This window comes from Conger conger, chromosome 16 (genome assembly GCF_963514075.1).
Source record: "Conger conger chromosome 16, fConCon1.1, whole genome shotgun sequence".
NCBI lineage: Eukaryota > Metazoa > Chordata > Actinopteri > Anguilliformes > Congridae > Conger > Conger conger.
In genome coordinates this window covers 17,772,987-17,795,380 of record NC_083775.1, presented here as the reverse complement: position 1 = coordinate 17,795,380, position 22,394 = coordinate 17,772,987, and the positions used below count along the sequence as shown (strand labels likewise).

The 22,394-nt window shown below is 44.1% G+C and overlaps 1 protein-coding gene across 1 annotated transcript in view; it reads left to right on the top strand.

Annotated features, from left to right (window-relative positions):
* The window catches only part of LOC133114081 (uncharacterized), a 53,425-nt gene that overhangs the window by 10,521 nt on the left and 20,510 nt on the right, over positions 1–22,394 (top strand). Inside the window, exons 7-15 of the mRNA XM_061223277.1 lie at positions 2,091–2,282; positions 6,891–7,022; positions 7,135–7,408; positions 7,603–8,666; positions 13,331–13,522; positions 13,714–13,845; positions 15,626–15,899; positions 16,095–17,174; positions 20,047–20,595. Of these exons, the coding sequence (XP_061079261.1) occupies positions 2,091–2,282; positions 6,891–7,022; positions 7,135–7,408; positions 7,603–8,666; positions 13,331–13,522; positions 13,714–13,845; positions 15,626–15,899; positions 16,095–17,174; positions 20,047–20,595 (3,889 nt within the window). The remainder of the gene's footprint in view (positions 1–2,090; positions 2,283–6,890; positions 7,023–7,134; positions 7,409–7,602; positions 8,667–13,330; positions 13,523–13,713; positions 13,846–15,625; positions 15,900–16,094; positions 17,175–20,046; positions 20,596–22,394) is intronic.

The window sequence follows — 22,394 nt, the reverse complement described above, 5'->3', positions numbered from 1 at the left end:
TTCGTTTTTCAGTAACAGCTTGTACAGTAGAATTTATATTGTTAGAATAAAAATGAAAACCTTTTCATTTTGTTTCGGTTTTTAGAAATTAAATTTGTATGTATGAGCTCCTTGCAAGCAAGTAGGCATAGTCAGTATTTTTCTTCTGGTTTGGTTTACATTTTTTGGGCAAATGCTTAGGGGACTGCCCCACTTTACCTACAATCTTTAATCGCTCCGTACTCCGCAGCAAGACCACTCCGGTCTGCCAGCTCTGGTCGCCTTGTGGTTCCCTCACAACGAGCACCTGGCGGTCGAGTTTTGGATTAAAGCCGTCTGCCAAATGCCAAACAAATCACAAAAACAAACTTAAAACTTAAAAACATCATTCAAATTATTTATTTCAATAAATAATATAAGTAGCTAGCTGATTGCAATATTTAAAAAATAGTCAAACTCTTCAGTAATTGCCTGCCTTCCAATCTCTCTGTATTACATAACATTACATTACATGGCATTTGGCTCTTATCATACCTTATACATACCCATAACCAATGATAAGTCCGCTGAAAGACCCAAGAGGGAAGTACAACTGCTCACAGTACAACGAAGATAATGACTAGGGCCTACTTTTTATCATACCGCACCTCGCAAATCAGCGCACATCAGCATGCACTTTGTTGTACGTCGCTCTGGATAATAGCGTCGGCCAAATGCCATTAATGTAATGTAATGTAAATATATGAATAAACAGCTTACCTCGCCAAACAAAACTAGAAAAGGTTACGTCACACAAGTAAATAATACAAGTAAAGACAACAGTTAATGGTACAATAGGTAATTTCGGACTCCTAACGGTCAAGAGAGGAATTGCAGCAACAAACACCCTCAAACCACAACATGCACTGTTGCCGTTTTTTCGCTGTTTTCAATCCCATCACAGATGTCTCCTTTAGTTAATTGTGATGGGCGATGCTGGGTGGCATTTGCGCAAATGTGAAGATTTGTGCTCCATAGTCAGGTCTGACATCATGACTGCCTCTTCTGTGTGGATTTCTATGTACAGTACTTGTGTTTGGGTCATTTAACAGAATGCAAAAATATTATACAGTATTGCCTTACAACAAACAGTGGGTTTTGTTTCCCCTTTCCTCCTCGGCAGTTTCCCCCTGAAAGCTGTGCAAAATGCTGATCCTTGGAATCACTTTTCTTCTGTGGCGAATGATGCTGTCTGTCCATCTGTCTGCAGGTGATTTTGAAGGACACTCCACACTTATCCTTGTGTCTGCACAGGGAGGATTTCAAGAGTTATAATGTGTGTTGCATATAATAACAGCTTCTGCGTTTATTTAGCTACTTCCTTTAACAGTTAAAACAGTTAAATCATGTGACCCTGTTCGTTCGCAGAGTCTTTGAAACAACACAAATATTGTTTAGCAACAATGTAATAAAGTTGTACTGAATAAAAACCATTGTAACAACATTTTAATAATGTTTCCTTTTTAACCCCCCACCCTCAAACCATTCTTTTCTGTGCTAAACCTGTACTCTATACATTGTTTTCTGTATAGTGGTCTGGTTTTTTGCCTTCTGACTATATGGTCAGTATGGGTTTCACACTTTGCTTAAACTGCAGAAATACAACTAAAATCAGCCATGAATTCCTGATAACTGTTTACATGTTTGTACGCGCATGCATTAAAAATGACTTGTTTGCTTCATAAGAAGGCAACATACATGTGTGTAGATGTGAAAGTACCACTTTTTACATAAGTGTTCAGATTTAACAGGTTGTTGAATATTGAAAGTACTTCTGGACTTAGAAAATGCTAAATAAAAAATATTTTAAAAAATAAAATAAATGAAACCGATGCGTATAAGCAATCTAGAAGCATTACTTACTAACAAATTCAGAAGGAAGAATGTTCACATCTTAATCAGAGCATTTCAAGATATTTCCTTTGAAATCAATTTTGAAATGGGCGTTCTCTTAAAATGAATATATGTTGGCTAGTCTTACTCCAGCAGCTGATGATCTAAGCTTTACCAGGTCTTTCCTGGTTCAGGGGGGTAAGAACAATGTCATGACCCCCCTTCCTCCTTTCCTGCAGCGTCCCGGGAGGGCGACCTGAGGCTGGTGGGGGGCAATCGGTCCTCCGAGGGCCGGGTGGAGGTGTACCACAGGGGAGAGTGGGGCACGGTGTGTGATGACGGGTGGGACATGAACGAGGCGCAGGTGGTGTGTCACCAGCTGCGTTTCTCCGGCGCGCAGTCTGTCATCAAGGGAGGGGCCTATGGGTCAGGTGAGCGACCTGAGTGACCAATGCCCATTCCTCCTGGCCCTGACCATCATTGATACATCTATGCACAGTGTGTATCAACCCCCATTCCTCCTGGCTCTCTCAGTGCTACATCGATCTGCTGTATAAATCCCCATTCCTCCTGGCTCTGTCAGTGCTACATCGATCTGCTGTATAAATCCCCATTCCTCCTGGCTCTATCAGTGCTACATCGATCTGCTGTATAAATCCCCATTCCTCCTGGCTCTATCAGTTCATCATCTATCTGCTGTGTGTATCAATCCCCATTCCACCTGGCTCTACATTACATTACATTATTGGCATTTGGCAGACGCTCTTATCCAGAGCGACGTACAACAAAGTGCATACCCATAACCAGGGATAAGTGCGCTGAAAGACCCTAGAGGGAAGTACAATTTCAACTGCTACCTGTACAACAAAGATGAGGATGAGGGCCAATATATATATATATATATATTTTTTTTTTTTTTTTTTTTTTTTGAGAACAAACAAACAAACAAACAGAGCAAATGTGACCAAAGTTAATTATCCAAACACTGCTTACCTAGCCAACTAAAAATACCAATACACAAAGCAAGTCACAGAGACAACAATTAAGGTTCACAGGGAGGTAGGGAGGGATGGGGAGAGGTGCTGCTTGAAGAGGTGTGTCTTCAGCTTGCGCTTGAAGGTGGGGAGAGATTCTACAGTTCTGACCTCAACGGGGAGGTCGTTCCACCACCATGGAGCCAGAACAGACAGTAGTCGTGAGCGTGAGGTGGACGTTCGGAGAGGGGGAGGTGCCAAGCGGCCTGTGGAGGCTGAACGAAGAGGTCTGGCAGGGGTGTAGGGTCTGATGATTTTTTGTAGATAAGCTGGGGAAGACCCTTTAACTGCTTGGAAGGCTAGCACCAATGTTTGCAGCCAGTGGAGGGAAGTAAGCAGGGGGGTGACGTGTGAGTATTTGGGGGGTGACGTGTGAGTATTTGGGAAGGTTGAAGACCAGACGAGCTGCTGCATTCTGGATGAGTTGGAGGGGTCTGATGGCGGACGCTGGGAGGCCAGCCAAGAGGGAATTGCAGTAGTCCAGGCGGGACAGAACCATCGCTTGGACCAGGAGCTGGGTCGAGTAGGGGGTGAGAAAGGGGTGGATTCTCCATATGTTGTATAGGAAGAACCTGCAAGACCGGGTCACCGCCGCAATGTTCTCGGAGAGGGACAGTCTGGTGTCCATCACCATGCCGAGGTTCCTTGCACTGGGTGACGGCGTGAGTGTGGTATCCCCGAGGGAAATGGAGAGATCCAGATGGGGAGAGGTTTTAGCAGGGATGAATATCATTTCAGTCTTGCCTAGGTTGAGCTTTAGATGGTGGTTGTCCATCCAGCTCTGGATGTTCCTCAGGCAAGCAGAGATACGGGCTGAAACCTGCGTATCAGATGGCGGGAACGAGACGAAGAGTTGGGTATCGTCCGCGTAGCAGTGGTAGGATAGCCCATGTGCAGTGATCACAGGGCCAAGGGAGCGAGTGTAAAGAGAAAAAAGAAGCGGGCCTAGGACTGAGCCCTGGGGAACTCCTGTGGCGAGGGGCCAAGGTGTCGATACCGAACCAGCCCAGGCAACCTGGAAGGAGCGACCAGAGAGGTAGGACTCAATCCAGTCCAGGGCTGTGCCACAGATGCCCGTTGCTGACAGGGCAGACAGGAGGATGGAGTGATCCACAGTGTCGAAGGCAGCAGAGAGATCTAGAAGAATGGGAAGAATCTATCAGTTCATCATCTATCTGCTGTGTGTATCAATCCCCATTCCACCTGGCTCTATCAGTTCATCATCTATCTGCTGTGTGTATCAATCCCCATTCCACCCGGCTCTATCAGTTCATCATCTATCTGCTGTGTGTATCAATCCCCATTCCACCTGGCTCTATCAGTTCATCATCTATCTGCTGTGTGTATCAATCCCCATTCCACCTGGCTCTATCAGTTCATCATTTATCTGCTGTGTGTATTAACCCCCATTCCTCCTGGCCCTATATCTATCAGGAATGTAGAACACCAGGACCAAGTATCGAAGACCAGGAGTAGTTTTTGTTTAGAGTCTTTATTGAAATAAAGATAAGTGAGACAGGTGGGGTTCGGTAGCCAGCAAACAGAAATATCAGTGAATAAGCAGTTTGTAAGTAATAGTCCAGCAATGGGTCAAATCTCCAGCAAACAGGTACAATCCAGATAATCCAAAACATAGTCGTGGTCACAGGCAAAGGTTTGAAAACAAACAGGGAAATCAGACAGAATCGGAATCCAAAGAACGGATTTGAAAAACAAACCGGTCGATACGCAATGTGGAAGTCGAAAACAAAACGGGGCATACCGGGTCTCAATAACTTATAAACGCTGGAAAGTATGGATTTGACACATAACAATCTGCGATGTACTGAACAAACTGAAAGGGATTTTTATAAGACAGATAACAAGAGGGAATGGAAATCGGGTGGGAGCAATCAGGAAGTGAAAAAGCAGGTGAAACGAATAACATTGAATGAACAAACTGACAGGGTGACTACGGTGTGCACAGAGGGTGCCAAAACCCGGAAACGTGACGCACATAGACAAAAGACTAGACTGTGAAAACGTGGAACCTGACAACATCTATCTGCTGTGTGTATCAACCCCCATTCCTCCTGGCCCTATTAGTACTACATCTCTCTGCTGTGTGTATCAACCCCCATTCCACCTGACCCTGACTGTCATTGATACAGCTATGCACATTGTGTATCAACCCCCATTCCTCCTGGCTCTATCAGTGCTACATCGATCTGCTGTGTGTATCAACCCCCATTCCTCCTGGCTCTATCAGTGCCACATCGATCTGCTGTATCAATCCCCATCCATTTTGGCTATATCAGTGCTCCATCTATTTGCTGTGTGTATCAATCCCCATTCCTCCAGGCCCTAACTGTCAGTGCTGCATCTATCCACTGTGTGTATTAATCCCCATTCCTCCAGGCCCTGACTGTCATTGATTTTATTTATTTATTTAGAGGTTTATTTCAGGGACAACGTACAAAAAAACATTAGTCTCCAAAGAGAAAAGATGCATTGCACTAGATTATAGCTTTTGCTACTTTACATCTCCAGTCCCTTGTACATACAATATAAAACAATACAATAAAAACATACAATATAAAACAATACAATATAAACATACAATAACTTATTAAAAGAAAACCCTACGGTCAATGAGCCTACTTACATAGAACCTCCCCCCTAAGGGTACCCTACTGAAAGTGGGAACAGAATTGACTAGCTAGCAATTGTCCTTTCAAGTGAACTTTGAAGGTGTCAATTGAGCTGCACCTCCTCATCTCTTTTGGCAGACTGTTCCAGTAAGTTATTGCTTTTACAGAAAAAGATGACTTTCCAAACACAGTGTAGCGGAACGGTTTAACGCAATCAAGTGCTGACACTGTTCTTGTAGCTCTGATGGAATTTGTAGGACGAATGTGTACAAAGTCGCACAGTGGAGGAGGTGCCAACCCATTAATGATTTTGTAGACCATACATGAGTCTGCTAGTTGTCTAAGGTGTTCAAAGCTCAGTAGCCTGTGTTTCTCGAGTATCTTACAATGGTGGAAGTGCACAGGCTTTTTGTCTAAAGTTTTCAGGGTTTGCTTGTACAAAGAAGCGAGAGGTCTTGTACCTGATTCACTAGCTTGTCCCCAGCATGTGATACAGTATACCATGTGGGAGAGAATCATAGCGTGCATAAATGTCTTAGCTGCATCTATGGAAAGACAGTTTCTGATGTGTCTAAAATTAACTATGTTGTACTTTAATGTTTTAACCATTTTTTAACCATTTTTTACATGGCTCTTAAAGTTTAAATTGGAGTCTAGTACCACACCAAGATATTTAAAGTCAGAGACTACGTCAACCTTGACACCTTTGATCAAGATGTCCGCTGTTGGAGTCATCTTCCTGGGTTTCTTGTGGAAGAACATAGCTTTTGTCTTAGATACATTGAGACTTAGGCCTGACTCTTCTAGCCATTTTGTGATACTCTCCAACGCAGCTGTTAACTTAACAGCTGCTAGCACGGCTGTTGCTGCATAAGTCCACACAACAGTGTCATCAGCATACATCTGAAGATGGATGTCTTGAGGACAGTGTTGTGGGAGATTGTTTATATACATGCTAATTAATAGTGGCCCCAACACGGACCCTTGTGGGACACCCATTTTACAGTTCATGACACTAGACAAAGTATCACCCACTTTAACACATTGCCTCCTATTAGATAAGTATGAAGACATCCATGTCAGTGCTGTGTTTGAAAAATAAAAATGAGACAACTTTGACAGCATGACAGCATGGTTCACTGTGTTGAAAGCTTTGCTCAGATCTAAAAACACGGTACCAGCTACAGCTTCCTTATCAAGCCTGGATTTGACATGCTCTATAAAATGCAAAGTTGCAGTTTCAGTAGAATGGTTCACTCTGAAACCGAACTGCATCCGATGCAGCCCAAACTCATACATCTATGCACAGTGTGTATCAACCCCCATTCCTCCTTACCCTGACTGTCAGTGCTGTGTCTGTGCCTGGTCTTCTCAGGGTCTGGCACTATTTGGCTGGATGACCTGGACTGTAAGGGAACAGAGTCGTCTCTCTCCAGCTGCACGTTTAAAGGCTGGGGCGTGACTGACTGCACACACAGCGAGGACGCGGGAGTCATCTGTGAGAAAAGTAAGCTTTTTATACCTCTACCTGTACAGCTCACACAAACCACAAGGGTAAAGAGAAAGAGAGAATAGAATTAGAATAGAAGAGTAGAATTCTGAAGTCTGGACTCTCACAGAGCTGACCGTGAAGGATGACCGTACATTCCCCCTGGACCACAGCCTGGGCCTCTCGGGGGAACTGGGGGCGCTGTTTGACAGCAAGCGGGATTGCGACCTCACCATCGTGGTTCAGAGCCCAGAGGAGGGTCTTGGAGAAGATACTACCTGCATCCACAGGCTGGTTCTGTCCCTCAGTGCTGAGTCACCCATCTTCCGCGAGGCCCTCCAGTCTGGAAACCTCACGATCAATGTCAGCCAGGACTGCCGCAGCTACGTCTCAGAGTTTCTCAGGTCAGGTGATGTCTTCGGCTGTCGTCCAATCAGTCACCGTTCATCACATAACATCAATGGAATAGTGTTTCTTATGCATATTTATGACATATTACATCGTGTTCCATACGTATTTGCACACCTACACACAAAACCTAAAAACCTAATGCACAGACTCCAGTGCTGATTGACATGGTGTGCTCCTGGGCCTGCAGGTACCTGTACACCCGTGAGATCGATGTCTCGGCCTCATCTGCCCAGTGCTTGCACAAGCTGGCCTCGGATTTCAGGATGAAGCAGCTACAGGAGGACACGGGCCGGCTTTTCAGGCTCCTTCTCCCGTGGGACAGCACCTTCCACACCCAGGCCTCTCTGTACCAGTACTCTGTGCTGACGGGGGACCTGGTTCTGCAGGAGACCTGCCTCCAGTACCTGGCCTGGAACTGCGAGGCGCTGGTGACCTCCCCGGCCTGGCCCACCCTTTCGCGGGACACACTGGAGGCCCTCCTGTCCCGCTCAGATTTGGTGGTGTCAGACGAAGCCTTCCTCCTGCGGGCGGTGGAGAGCTGGGCACGGGATGGGCGTGGCTCCTCAGGCTCAGGGGATGAGGCCGCCCTCCTGCGTCTCGTCCGCTTTCCCATGATCCCGCCGGCAGAGCTCTATGACCTCCCGTTCACCTCCAACCTCTACAGTGGCCACCCGGAGCTATACCGCTCAGGGATTCTGCGTGGGTTCCAGTTCCACGCCCTCTCGCTGGCCCAGCTCCGGAAGCACCTGAACGACAGTGATGACGGCTACCTCCCCCGAATCTACACTGCCGACCCCTGGAGCTTCGACGTCAACTCCACCACCACCTCCAGGCAGAGTCAGTACGGTTACAACTACAACAATTTCAACTATTACAATAACATAGACTACACCTTCACAACACCGGTACACAACAGTGTGGTCCTCCAGGCCAGCATGGTGAGCTGGGTTGCCAACGTGTTTAAGACCCTGCAGGAGTGCTCCAGAAGCGGGGTGCGGTGTGAGTCGCTGCCAGCGGTGAGGCTGAGGTGCCAGAGCAGCCTGAGCAGGTACGAGAGCTCCATCCGCTTCCCCAACCGCCTGCTGGTAACCTGCGTCAATGGCAGTGGTGCCGGAGGGGGCTACATCTTCCATGTGCGGGACTTCAAGGACAACCTGGCCCTCATTCCCACCTACAACAACACGGGCCAGGCCTTCCCCTGCTACGAGGATTCCTACATCTACCGCTTCGTGGTGCGGCCCGAATACATCTGACACACCCCCATTCTGTGCCCATGATTGGCTCACCCCTTCACTCCTGTTCTGCCATTACCTGATCAGTACCAAATGGCAAGTAATTTAGGGTAATTTAGTTTTTTTTCTATGATCCCCCACCCCTCCAGTATCTGCCAATTATATGTTGATGCCAAGTGAACCAAAAAGGTGAAATAAACATATTTGGAATTTGAATGTTGTATTTCTGTGTGCAACATTATCAAGCATGTTTGTCATTGTCATGACCTCATGTCTGCATATATTGTTTTACAGCAGCATGAAACCTGGGAATCAACGTCCAGTCTTTATACGATGGTTTTATAGCAGCATGAGACCTGAGAATCAACGTCCAGTCTTTATACTCTGGTTTTATAGCAGCATGAGACCTGGGAGTCAACCTCCAATCTTTATACTATGGTTTTACAGCAGCATGAGACCTGAGAATCAACGTCCAGTCTGTATACTATGCTGCCACCAAATTACAAACATTCACTCACTGATCTGGGAATGCTGTTTGGCAGGTATGTCACTGTTGCTCCCATAACTCAAGTGGATGCACGCATATTCCAATTCATCTCTGAAATGACAGTAATGTAATGTGATGTAATCTTTTTGGGCATGCAGATGTGGTCAAGAGGTTCACTTGAACAGAATGGGGAATAGATTCAGAACTATTTATTATTCAACCAAATAACATTTTGGGGGCAAATGAAACAATCACATCCTCTGAATAGTAACAAGCTTAAAAGTTAATTGTTCTTAATTAGACAATATCTGCTGACGGATGGTGTAGACTTTCAATAATAATAGCTGCATTTGCAATAATGTAGCAGCTCGCATAAATTAAAATGCAGCTCAAAATGCTTTTCAAAGATAAATTAAAACATGATAAATACATAGTATGCATAGAATGACAAAACAAATCACAAAAACAAGTTAATAACATACATCATTAAAATGTGTAAAAGTATTTATTTTCAGAAATAAAAGAATTAGTTGAATGCAAGATAGTCAAATTGTTCAGTAATTGTCTAGCTTCCAATCTCTCAGTAGGTCAGAAATAGCTCTGCATGCCATAGAAAATGTATATTCCACAACACAGGACATTTATTCAGTCAGATCACCGATGATTACATTTTCTGTCATATACTGTGTAACAAAGGATTTGTTTAGAAAGAGGTAGTATTTTTTAATTGATTCAACTATAAATTATGTGAAATGCTTAGGGTTCTAGTTACTGGAAGTGTGGTCATCTGGTTATTGAAACTAAACTTTATTTGAAAAATAAGAAATGGAAGAGTTCAGTGACAGGGACAAGGGCAATAAGCCAAACCTGCATTATGCTGGAATAAGTGAAAGTATGAAATTGTGGTAGAACTTGACTGCATGTTTTCAACAACCTAAATTGTTCAAGGTATTGGCTGTGTCTAAAAACAGTATGCACAGTGGGTCCTCAGGCCTGCATTGGAAAACCATTGGTCTGATAGCTGCTCTGGAGTTGAGTTGCAGTGGTGAATTATCATCACAGATGTCTCCTTTAGTTAATTGATGGGTGTTGCTGGGTGGTAAAAGTTGCATTTTCACCAATTTGAAGATTTGTGCTCCACAGTCAGGTCTGACATCATGACTGCCTCTTCTGTGAGGATTACTATGTACAGTACTTGTGTTTGGGTCATTTAACATAATACAAAAATATCACACTGTAAACTGGAAATAATTAACATGTGGTGTCTTTGCTGACTCCCTACCCCGGAGCATACATCATTAGCCCCCACCTTTTGGCACCCATGCCAGTGGGGAAAACTACAGTGGATTCCCGGAGGAGTCTTCCTGGGCCCCCGACCTTCTCTCACATTCCTTGCATGTTTTGAGCACAGAAATACTGGAGATGACATAAAGATGTTTCATGATAATCCCAGGTCAGAATATAGTGATGTTTGGTGTTATTCTGATTGGTTCAGTGCGACTGGTGCAATGGTCTAGTTTACGTAACAGTCTACCAAGGATATAATAACCGTCCAGGAGCCGAGGGGAAACTGCCAAAGCTGTCTCTGTAGAAGCTTTTTGCTTTAGCCCCCTGACCTGAAGGACTCACTGCCTGGTGGGGGTTTGGCTTCATATTCCAAATGGTTGACCAATTTTTATGGTCAAGAACAAAGGCCTGGATTTTGGCAATAAGGAGAAGAAACCAAGCAATCTGGGGTTTTGTCTCCTTTCCTTTAATTCATCCAAATCAGGTTTATCCAAAATCACAAGGTATATTGCCATGAGAGGTACAAAAACATATTTGCAGCATAATGCAGTTATCATGAAAACTCCCAACTACATCATTCATAGATATAATATCTTGCAACCTTTTCCCCACAATCACACCAAGCTTGTTGGGGTTCAGCCTCCTCACTGCCCCGCAGATGAAGAACGCAGCCCGTGACTGATCTAATGGGCTTGGTGCAACAGATGTGGCATGACCATCTTCACACCATTCAACGTCTGATCCACTCCTTACAGAACACACCTCAACCTGCACAACACCTGATCTGAGCGGCCTGTAGCGTAGTGGTTAAGGTCAATGACTGGGAGGTCGGTGGTTCTAATCCCAGAGTAGCCACAATATGATCCGCACAGCCGTTGGTCCCTTGAGCAAGGCTTAACCCTGCATTGCTCCAGGGGAGGATTGTCTCCTGCTTAATCTAATCAACTGTACGTCGCTCTGGATAAGAGCATCTGCCAAATGCCAATAATGTAAGAATGTAATCTCAGCCCTCTCCAGGTATCCCCTTTGGGGGGTTTCAGGCTATCTGGCTCTGAAGGAGATAAGGGGAAGATGGATGGTGTTGGTACATGTGGTTTAAGAGCATTTAGGTCACAGGGGTCATTAAGCCCCTCACCCACAAAGGGGAAAAGAATGTCCTCCAGAACATTTGTGCCCTCTCCCATGACCCCACAACTGGTCACTTCCTAGGGGAAAGACTCTGGATAATGCCACAGTGCCCTCATTTGGGCACTGCTGTCATTACACCAGTTACTGCTCTCCTGGATTAAAGCTTCAAAACTGCTGTTGAGATAGTCAATATACCCTGTAAAACCTTGAAAACATTGCCCATGTGATCCTTGTATTATTGCATTATGTCTTATGTAGTAGTAACAGGAATTGCATGCAAAATGGATAATCAGGAGGGAAGTTTCATGATAACTGCAACATATTAAGACGTAAGGATAATCTGTTTGGTATGGATGTGATCCGGTAAAATTAAGTAATGGGATGAGATACATTTAATACCAAATGGTGGTATTAAACCATAGTCTCAGGAACTCAAGGGAAAACCTACATGTCCTCTCTGGTAATCAACTCATTTTCCCTACTTAACAACCCCCAAGGGAGGGGGTCTAAATTTCAGATTTGACCACTCCTCCAGGTTAATTTATGGCACTGCCGCCTGGTTCAAACGTGCACATTCTCTATCGGTACACTGTCCAAGTTCTGTGTCTGTGTGTAGTTGAAGCAGGCTGGGTGAGATTATTTACTTTGTGTTTCTTTCCTTAAAATCTGTATTTTGTAATTGACATATTAATTCTATGCTAATAACCTACCTGCCTGTAAATAAATTCTTCTTGGTTTTGACTTGCGTGATCTCGTTAGCTCTTATGAGCCCTCTAAATTCCGTCGTTGGGTTAGCGTGGTGTTTTACAACACAGTATTGCCTTACAGCAAACAGTGGGTTTTCTTTCCCCTTTAGTCCGCGGCAGTTTCCCCCTGAAAGCTGTGCAAAATGCTGATCCTTGGAATCACTTTTCTACTGTGGCGAATGATGCTGTCTGCCCATCTGTCTGCAGGTGAGTTTGGAAGGATACTCCACACTTATCCTTGTGTCTGCACAGGGAGGATTTCAAGTTAGTTATAATTTATGAGTGTTGCATATAATATCTTCTGCGTCAGCAAATTTCATTAAGCTAATGACTGCAACTGTTGAAACGGTTCAGTCATGTTACCTAGTTTGTTCACAGTTAGTTTACTTAATAAGAGTCTTTGAAACAATAAAAATATTATTTTGCAACAATGTAGGTTTTGTATGGTTGTACTGAATAAAAACACTGTGACAACATTGTTTCCTTTTTAACAACCCTCAAACCATTAATTTCTGTGCTAAACCTGTACACTATACATTGTTTTCTGTATAGTGGTCTGCTCAGGTTTTTTGCCTGCTGACTTTATTTGGTCAGTATGGGTTTCACACTTTGCTTAAACTGCAGAAATACAAGTAAAATCAGCCATGACTTCCTGATAACTTTTTACATGTGTGTACATGCATGCATTAAAAATGACTAGTTTGCTTCATTAAGAAGGCAACATACATGTGTGTAGATGTGAATGTCCCACTTTTTACATAAGTATTCAGATTTAACAGGTTGCTGAATATTGAAAGTACTACTGGACTTAGAAAATGCTTATTTAAAAAATAATAATAATAATAATAAATGAAACCGATGCATTCAAGTAATCTAGAAGCATTATTTACGAACAAGTTCAAGGGAATAATGTTCATTTCACGCATTTCAAGATATTTCCTTTGAAATCAATTTTGAAATGGGAGTTCTCTTAAAATGAATATTTATTGGCTAGTCTTACTCCAGCGGCTCTCCTTTCTTCCTCCTTTTCTGCAGCGTCCCGGGAGGGCGACCTGAGGCTGGTGAGGGGCAAGCGGTCCTCCGAGGGCCGGGTGGAGGTGTACCACAGGGGAGAGTGGGGCACGGTGTGTGATGATGGGTGGGACATGAACGAGGCGCAGGTGGTGTGTCGCCAGCTGGGTTTCCCCGGCGCGCAGTCTGTTGTCGAGGGAGGGATCTATGGGTCAGGTGAGTGACCTGAGTGACCAATACCCATTCCTCCTGGCCCTGACCATCAGTGCTACGTCTATCTGCTGTGTGTATCAACCCCCATTCCTCCTGGCCCTGACCGTCAGTGGCATGTCTATCTGCTGTGTGTATCAACCCTCATTCCTCCTGGCCCTGACTGTCAGTGCTGTGTCTGTGCCTGGTCTTCTCAGGGTCTGGCACTATTTGGCTGGATGACCTGGACTGTAAGGGAACAGAGTCGTCTCTGTCCAGCTGCATGTTTAAAGGCTGGGGCGTGACTGACTGCACACACAGCGAGGACGCGGGAGTCATCTGTGAGAAAAGTAAGTTTTTTAGACCTGTACCTTTACAGCTCACACAAACCACAAGGGTAAAGAGAAAGAGAGACTGAATGAGGTTGGTTTCAGACTGCGGATCTTGAGTTTGAAACCAGTTACATGTGACCTGGGAATTGTAAGGTTCTATCTACGTTCTGAGTAGTTTTGTCATATTGAGTTTCAAAGCTTTCACATCTTAACACAGCAAAACTGAAATGTAGGGCAGTTTGTCATAGATAAAAATGACAGACATCCTAAACATACAATATATGAATATACAATATGAATGTACAATTGATTCTATCAAATAGCCCTATGAACTTTTACATTACATTTTTACATTTTTGTTATTTGACAGACGCTTTTAATCCAAAGCAATTTACAAGTGCATAGATTCTTCCACGGGTTAAAAGAATGAAATCCATAACGAGTAAAAACACGCAAAAAGACAACAGTCATCGTAAGTGCAATTTTTATTTTATATTAAGGGTTAGGGTTTGACAAGAGGGATATCGGAAGGGGGGGATCAGGAGGGAGGACTACGGTAGACAGGAGTGGTCTTGCTGAGGTGTAGGGAGCAATTAAATATTGTATGGTCTGTATCTGTATCGTCTGTATCGTAGTGGTTAAGGTAAATGACTGGGACACACAATGTCGGTGGTTCTAATCCCGGTGTAGCTACAATAAGATCCGCACAGCCGTTGGGCCCTTGAGCAAGGCCCTTAACCCTGCATTGCTCCAGGGGAGGATTGTCTCCTGCTTAGTCTAATCAACTGTATGTCGCTCTGGATAAGAGCGTGTGCCAAATGCCAATAATGTAATGTAATGTAAAAATGGGGCAGTCCCCTTCGAAGCCTGGAATGCCAACACTAGCGCCTTGAAGCAGATGCGTGCGGCAATAGGAAGCCAGTGGAGGCCAATGAGGAGTGGGGTGATGTGAGCCGACCTAGGCTGACTGGTGGTCAGGCGGACTGCAGCATTCTGGACCAGCTAGAAGGGCTTGATGACACAAGCTGGGAGACCGGCCAGGAGGGAGTTGCAGTAATTTAGACGGGAAATGACAAGCGCCTGGACTCGGAGCTGGGTGGCTTTCTCCGTCAGGAGATGATGGATATAGTGTATATTATAGAGGGTGAGGTCGTTATCAAGAGTCACCCCAAGATTCTTGGCCATATAGGAGGAGGACACTACAAAGTTCCGACAATCAGTGAGAGGTCGATTGCCGCAGAGGATTTAGCTGGGATCTAGAGAAGCTCAGTCTTGCCAAGGTTAAGCTTCAGGTGGTGGGAAGTCATCCACGTAGAGATATCAGCCAAGCAGGCAGAGATCTGTGTGGTGACCTGGGTATTGAGAGGGAAGGAAAGAAAGAGTTGAGTGTCATCGGCATAAGAATGGTTAGAACAGCCATGGGAAGAGATAACAGAACCAAGAGACATGGTGTCTAAGGGGAAGAGGAGAGGCCCAAGAACTGAGCCCTGCGTGACTCAAGTTTGTAGGGGTGTGGGTCAGAGACTGAGCCCCTCCAAGTCACCTGGTAGGAACGACCAAAGAGGTAGGGAGAAAACCATGCGAGTACAGATCCTGTGACACCCATCCCAGTCAGCGATGAGAGCAGAATCTCATGGTTGACTGTATCAAAGGCAGCTCCCAGGTCAAGGAAGATGAGAACCGGCCAACAGGTCAAGGAAGTTCAGAACCACATACGGTATTTATGACACTAACTGATTTTTGTCAGAAATGTCAGTTAGAACCATAGAATTCTAGTGTCTGGACTAATCTCCCACAGAGCTGACCGTGAAGGATGACCGTACGTTCCCCCTGGACCACAGCCTGGGCCTCTCAGGGGAACTGGGGGCGCTGTTCGACAGCAAGCGGGATTGTGACCTCACCATCGTGGTTCAGAGCCCAGAGGAGGGTCTTGGAGAGGATACTACCTGCATCCACAGGCTGGTTCTGTCCCTCACCGCTGAGTCATCCATCTTCCACGAGGCCCTCCAGTCCGGAAACCTCACTATCAATGCCAGCCAGGACTGCCGCAGCTACGTCTCAGAGTTTCTCAGGTCAGGTGATGTCTTCGGCCATTCCTCACATAACATCAGTGGAATAGTGCTTCTTATGCATATTTATGTCATATTACATTGTGTACATTTGCCTGTTCCATATGTATTTGCTCACCTACACACAAAACCTAATGCCTAAAAACCTAATGCACAGACTCCACTGCTGATTGACATCTTGTGCCCCTGGGCCTGCAGGTACCTGTACACCCGTGAGATCGATGTCTCGGCCTCATCTGCCCAGTGCTTGCACAAGCTGGCCTCGGATTTCGGGATTAAGCAGCTACAGGCGGACACGGGTCGGCTTTTCAGGCTCCTTCTCCCGTGGGACAGCACCTTCCACACCCAGGCCTCTCTGTACCAGTACTCTGTGCTGACGGGGGACCTGGCTCTGCAGGAGACCTGCCTCCAGTACCTGGCCTGGAACTGCGAGGCGCTGGTGACCTCCCCGGCCTGGCCCACCCTTTCGCGGGACACACTGTTGGCCCTCCTGTCCCGCTCAGATTTGGTGGTGCCAGACGAAGCCTTCCTCCTGCGGGCGGTGGAGAGCTGGGCACGGGATGGGCGTGGCTCCTCAGGCTCAGGGGATGAGGCCGCCCTCCTGCGTCTCGTCCGCTTTCCCATGATCCCGCCGGCAGAGCTCTACGACCTCCCGTTCACCTCCAACCTCTACAGCGGCAATGCGGAGCTGTACTGCTCAGGGATGCTGCGCGGGTTCCAGTTCCACGCCCTCTCGCTGGCCCAGCTCCGGAAGCACCTGAACGACAGTGATGATGGGTACCTCCCCCGAATCTACACCGCCGACCCCTGGAGCTTCGATGTCAACTCTACTGCCGACTCCAAAAACAGCCGCCAGGAGATCAGGCGCTATTCCAGTTACAATTACAATTACAACAGGTACGAGACAGTGTACTATAACATTGACCACAACTTCACAACACCGGTACACAACAGCGTGGTCCTCCAGGACAGCACGGTGAGCTGGGTTGCCAATGTGTTTAAGACCCAGCAGGAGTGCTCCAGAAGCGGGGTGCGGTGCGAGTCACTGCCAGCGGTGAGGCTGAGGTGCCAGAGCAGCCTTAGCTCCATCCGCTTCCCCAACCGCCTGCTGGTAACCTGCGTCAATGGCAGTGGTGCCGGAGGGGGCTACATCTTCCATGTGCAGGACTTTAAGGACAACCTGGCCCTCATTCCCACCAACAACCGCACGGGCCAGGCCTTCCCCTGCTACGAGGATTCCTACATCTACCGCTTCGTTGTGCGGCCCGAGTACATCTGACACACCCTCATTCCGTGCCCATAATTGGCTCACCCCTTCACTCCTGTTCTGCCATTACCTGATCAGTACCAAATGCATGTAATTGTATTATGAACCTGTTCATGTAATTGCATTTCATTAGTAACTTTTGAGTTCTGGATCAGTAGTGAGAAAGTAGGAGTGTTTTTTCTAAAACATGGTAAAATGACCGCCTTGTCTCTGAAATAACATACTGAATATTGACCCATGAAAATATATTGTACTGTACTGTACATCCAGAAGCGAGACATTCAATTACAAGCTGTTTGTTGTGATTTATTTTTGTTTTATTTTACAGTAAAAAATATTCTTAAAGTAGTTTTTGTCATTCTTGCTGTTCAAACGTAGTATACTTGTAATCCTTTGTTATGGAGTTTTGTATTGGTGTCTCCTGATGCTTGACAAGTCCGGCTTAGGTTTTGTAATTCTAAAAATAAAATAATAATTATACGATGGGCTGTGACCAATTCGGTTTCGCACAGAATTCATTACGCTAGAATATCATTAAGAAACTTCTGACAGTAAATCAATTACCTGGCTTGAATCAATATCCCTAAATAATATAGAGAATAATATAGAGAGGGAAAGTTCCATATCTTATTTGATTCATGTATCCATTTTCAAAGGCAACGAAAATGAAAGAATCAACCGGGAATGAAGGAACGTAGGTGCATGAATGTGGTGGTGATAAAGCTCAGACATGATACAGGACAAAGGGGTTTAGATCGAATATCACGTTTATCAGGTTAGCACAACATTACGAAATTTCCGAAAAAAACGAAACTTCAGCTTCGTTTTCAAAATGAGACAGGATATTGGGAAGAAAAGGAAAACATTTAAGACGGTCCTGAATAAAAAGGGAAACGAGTACAGCTTCTCGAGGATTGCGCCCGTCTCCGTTGACCACACTAGTGAATTGTCCAATTAAGAACAATTAACTTTTAAGCTTGTAACTATTCAGAGGTTGCAACTGTTTCATTTTGACATTTTGTGTTCTCTACATTTTTGTCATTTGGCAGACGGTTTTAATCCAAAGCTCGACCGCCAGGTGCTCGTTGTGAGGGAACCACCAGGCGACCAGAGCTGGCAGACCGGAGTGGTCTTGCTGCGGAGTAGAGAGCGATTAAAGATTTTATGTAAAGTGGGGCAGTCCCCTTAGCATTTGCCCCAAAAATTTGCACTAAACCAGAATACAAATACTGACTAGGCCTACTTGCTGCAAGGAGCTCATATATACAATTTTTTTTTTTTTTTAAATAGAAACAAAATTAAAATGTTTTCATTTTTATTCTAACAATAGAAATACCACTGTACAAGCTGTTACTGAAGAACAAAATTAATAATGTCAGCTGACGGATGGTGTACCCGTTTAATAATAATAGCTGCATTATGCAATAATGTAGCAGCTCGCAAAAATTTAAATGCAGATCAAAATGGTTTCCAAAGATAAAATAAAACATGACAAAGACATAGTATGCTTAGAATGACGAAACAATTCACAAAAACAAACTTAAAAACATCATTAAAATGCATGAGTATTTCTTTAAATAAATAATATAAGTAGCTAGTTGAATGCAAGATTTAAAAAATAGTAGAACTGTTCAGTAATTGCCTGCCTTCCAATCTCTCTGTATTACATTACATGACATTACCTTACATTAATGGCATTTGGCTTTTATCATACCTTATGCATACCCATAACCAATTATAAGTGCGCTGAAAGACCCAAGAGGGAAGTACAATTTAAACTGCTAACAGTACAACAATGATAATAACTAGGACCTAGTTGATCATCAGATTTTAACTTTTTTTTTATAATACCGCACCTCGCAAATATATGAAATTATGTGAAATGCTTAGGGTTCTAGTTACTGGAAGTGTGGTCACCTGGTCATTGAACTAAACTTTATTTGAAAAATAATAAATGGAAGAGTTCAAGGGACAGGGACAAGGGCAATAAGCCAAACCTGCATTATGCTGGAATAAGTGAAAGTATGAAATTGTGGTAGAACTTGACCGCATGTTTTCTGCTCTGGAGTTGACTTGCAGTGGTGAATTATCATCACAGATGTCTCCTTTAGTTAATTGTGATGGGTGATGCTGGGTGGTAAAAGTTGCATTTTCACCAATTTGAAGATTCGTGCTCCACAGTCAGGTCTGACATCATGACTGCCTCTTCTGTGAGGATTACTATGTACAGTACTTGTGTTTGGGTCATTTAAAATAATACAAAAATATTACATTGTAAGCTGGAAATAATTAACATGTGGTGTCATTTAACATAATACAGAAATATTACATTGTAACCTGGAAATAATTAACATGTGGTGTCATTGCTGACTCCCTGACTCCCTCCCTGATTGCTGACAAAGTTTTAAAGCATTTTGTCATATTTCAGAATGACAGACATCCTAAACATACAATATATGAATGTACAATATGAAGATTCTGTCAAATTGCCCTATGAACCTTTACATTGCATTTTTACATTTTTGTCATTTGACAGACACTTTTAATCCAAAGCGATTTTCAAGTGCATAGGTTCTTCCACAGGTTAAAAGAATGAAATCCATAACTAGTAAAACATGCATTAAGAGCTGTTCTAAAGAAAAAGACAACAGTCACCGTAAGTGCAATTTTTAAATTTTTTATTTTATATTAAGGGTAAGTAAGTTAGGGTTTGACAAGAGGGATATCGGAAGGGGGGGGGATCAGGAGGGAGGACTAAGGTAGACAGGAGTGGTCTTGCTGAGGTGTATGGAGCAATTAAAGATTGTATTTAAAGTGGGGCAGTCCCCTTAGAAGCCTGGAATGCCAACTCTAGCGCCTTGAAGCAGATGCGTGCGGCAATAGGAAGCCAGTCCAGCTCCGGAAGCACCTGAACGACAGTGATGATGGGTACCTCCCCCGAATCTACACCGCCGACCCCTGGAGCTTCGATGTCAACTCTACTGCCGACTCCCAAAACAGCCGCCAGGAGATCAGGCGCTATTCCAGTTACAATTACAATTACAACAGGTACGAGACAGTGTACTATAACATTAACCACACCTTCACCACACCGGTACACAACAGTGAGGTCCTCCAGGCCAGCACGGTGAGCTGGGTTGCCAACGTGTTTAAGACCCAGCAGGAGTGCTCCAGAAGCGGGGTGCAGTGCGAGTCGCTGCCAGCGGTGAGGCTGAGGGACCTATACAGCCTGAGCAGGTACGAGAGCTCCATCCGCTTCCCCAACCGCCTGCTGGTAACCTGCGGCAACGGCAGTGGTGCCGGAGGGGGCTACATCTTCCATGTGCGGGACTTCAAGGACAACCTGGCCCTCATTCCCACCTACAACAACACGGGCCAGGCCTTCCCCTGCTACGAGGATTCCTACGTCTACCGTTTCGTTGTGCGGCCCGAGTACATCTGACACACCCTCATTCCGTGCCCATAATTGGCTCACCCCTTCACTCCTGTTCTGCCATTACCTGATCAGTACCAAATGCAAGTAATTGTATTATGAACCTGTTCATGTAATTGCATTTCATTAGTAACTTTTGAGTTCTGGATCAGTAGTGAGAAAGTAGGAGTGTTTTTTCTAAAACATGGTAAAATGACCGCCTTGTCTCTGAAATAACATACTGAATATTGACCCATGAAAATATATTGTACTGTACTGTACATCCAGAAGCGAGACATTCAATTACAAGCTGTTTGTTGTGATTTATTTTTGTTTTATTTTACAGTAAAAAATATTCTTAAAGTAGTTTTTGTCATTCTTGCTGTTCAAACGTAGTATACTTGTAATCCTTTGTTATGGAGTTTTGTATTGGTGTCTCCTGATGCTTGACAAGTCCGGCTTAGGTTTTGTAATTCTAAAAATAAAATAATAATTATACGATGGGCTGTGACCAATTCGGTTTCGCACAGAATTCATTACGCTAGAATATCATTAAGAAACTTCTGACAGTAAATCAATTACCTGGCTTGAATCAATATCCCTAAATAATATAGAGAATAATATAGAGAGGGAAAGTTCCATATCTTATTTGATTCATGTATCCATTTTCAAAGGCAACGAAAATGAAAGAATCAACCGGGAATGAAGGAACGTAGGTGCATGAATGTGGTGGTGATAAAGCTCAGACATGATACAGGACAAAGGGGTTTAGATCGAATATCACGTTTATCAGGTTAGCACAACATTACGAAATTTCCGAAAAAAACGAAACTTCAGCTTCGTTTTCAAAATGAGACAGGATATTGGGAAGAAAAGGAAAACATTTAAGACGGTCCTGAATAAAAAGGGAAACGAGTACAGCTTCTCGAGGATTGCGCCCGTCTCCGTTGACCACACTAGTGAATTGTCCAATTAAGAACAATTAACTTTTAAGCTTGTAACTATTCAGAGGTTGCAACTGTTTCATTTTGACATTTTGTGTTCTCTACATTTTTGTCATTTGGCAGACGGTTTTAATCCAAAGCTCGACCGCCAGGTGCTCGTTGTGAGGGAACCACCAGGCGACCAGAGCTGGCAGACCGGAGTAGTCTTGCTGCGGAGTAGAGAGCGATTAAAGATTTTATGTAAAGTGGGGCAGTCCCCTTAGCATTTGCCCCAAAAATTTGCACTAAACCAGAATACAAATACTGACTAGGCCTACTTGCTGCAAGGAGCTCATATATACAATTTTTTTTTTTTTTTAAATAGAAACAAAATTAAAATGTTTTCATTTTTATTCTAACAATAGAAATACCACTGTACAAGCTGTTACTGAAGAACAAAATTAATAATGTCAGCTGACGGATGGTGTACCCGTTTAATAATAATAGCTGCATTATGCAATAATGTAGCAGCTCGCAAAAATTTAAATGCAGATCAAAATGGTTTCCAAAGATAAAATAAAACATGACAAAGACATAGTATGCTTAGAATGACGAAACAATTCACAAAAACAAACTTAAAAACATCATTAAAATGCATGAGTATTTCTTTAAATAAATAATATAAGTAGCTAGTTGAATGCAAGATTTAAAAAATAGTAGAACTGTTCAGTAATTGCCTGCCTTCCAATCTCTCTGTATTACATTACATGACATTGCCTTACATTAATGGCATTTGGCTTTTATCATACCTTATGCATACCCATAACCAATTATAAGTGCGCTGAAAGACCCAAGAGGGAAGTACAATTTAAACTGCTAACAGTACAACAATGATA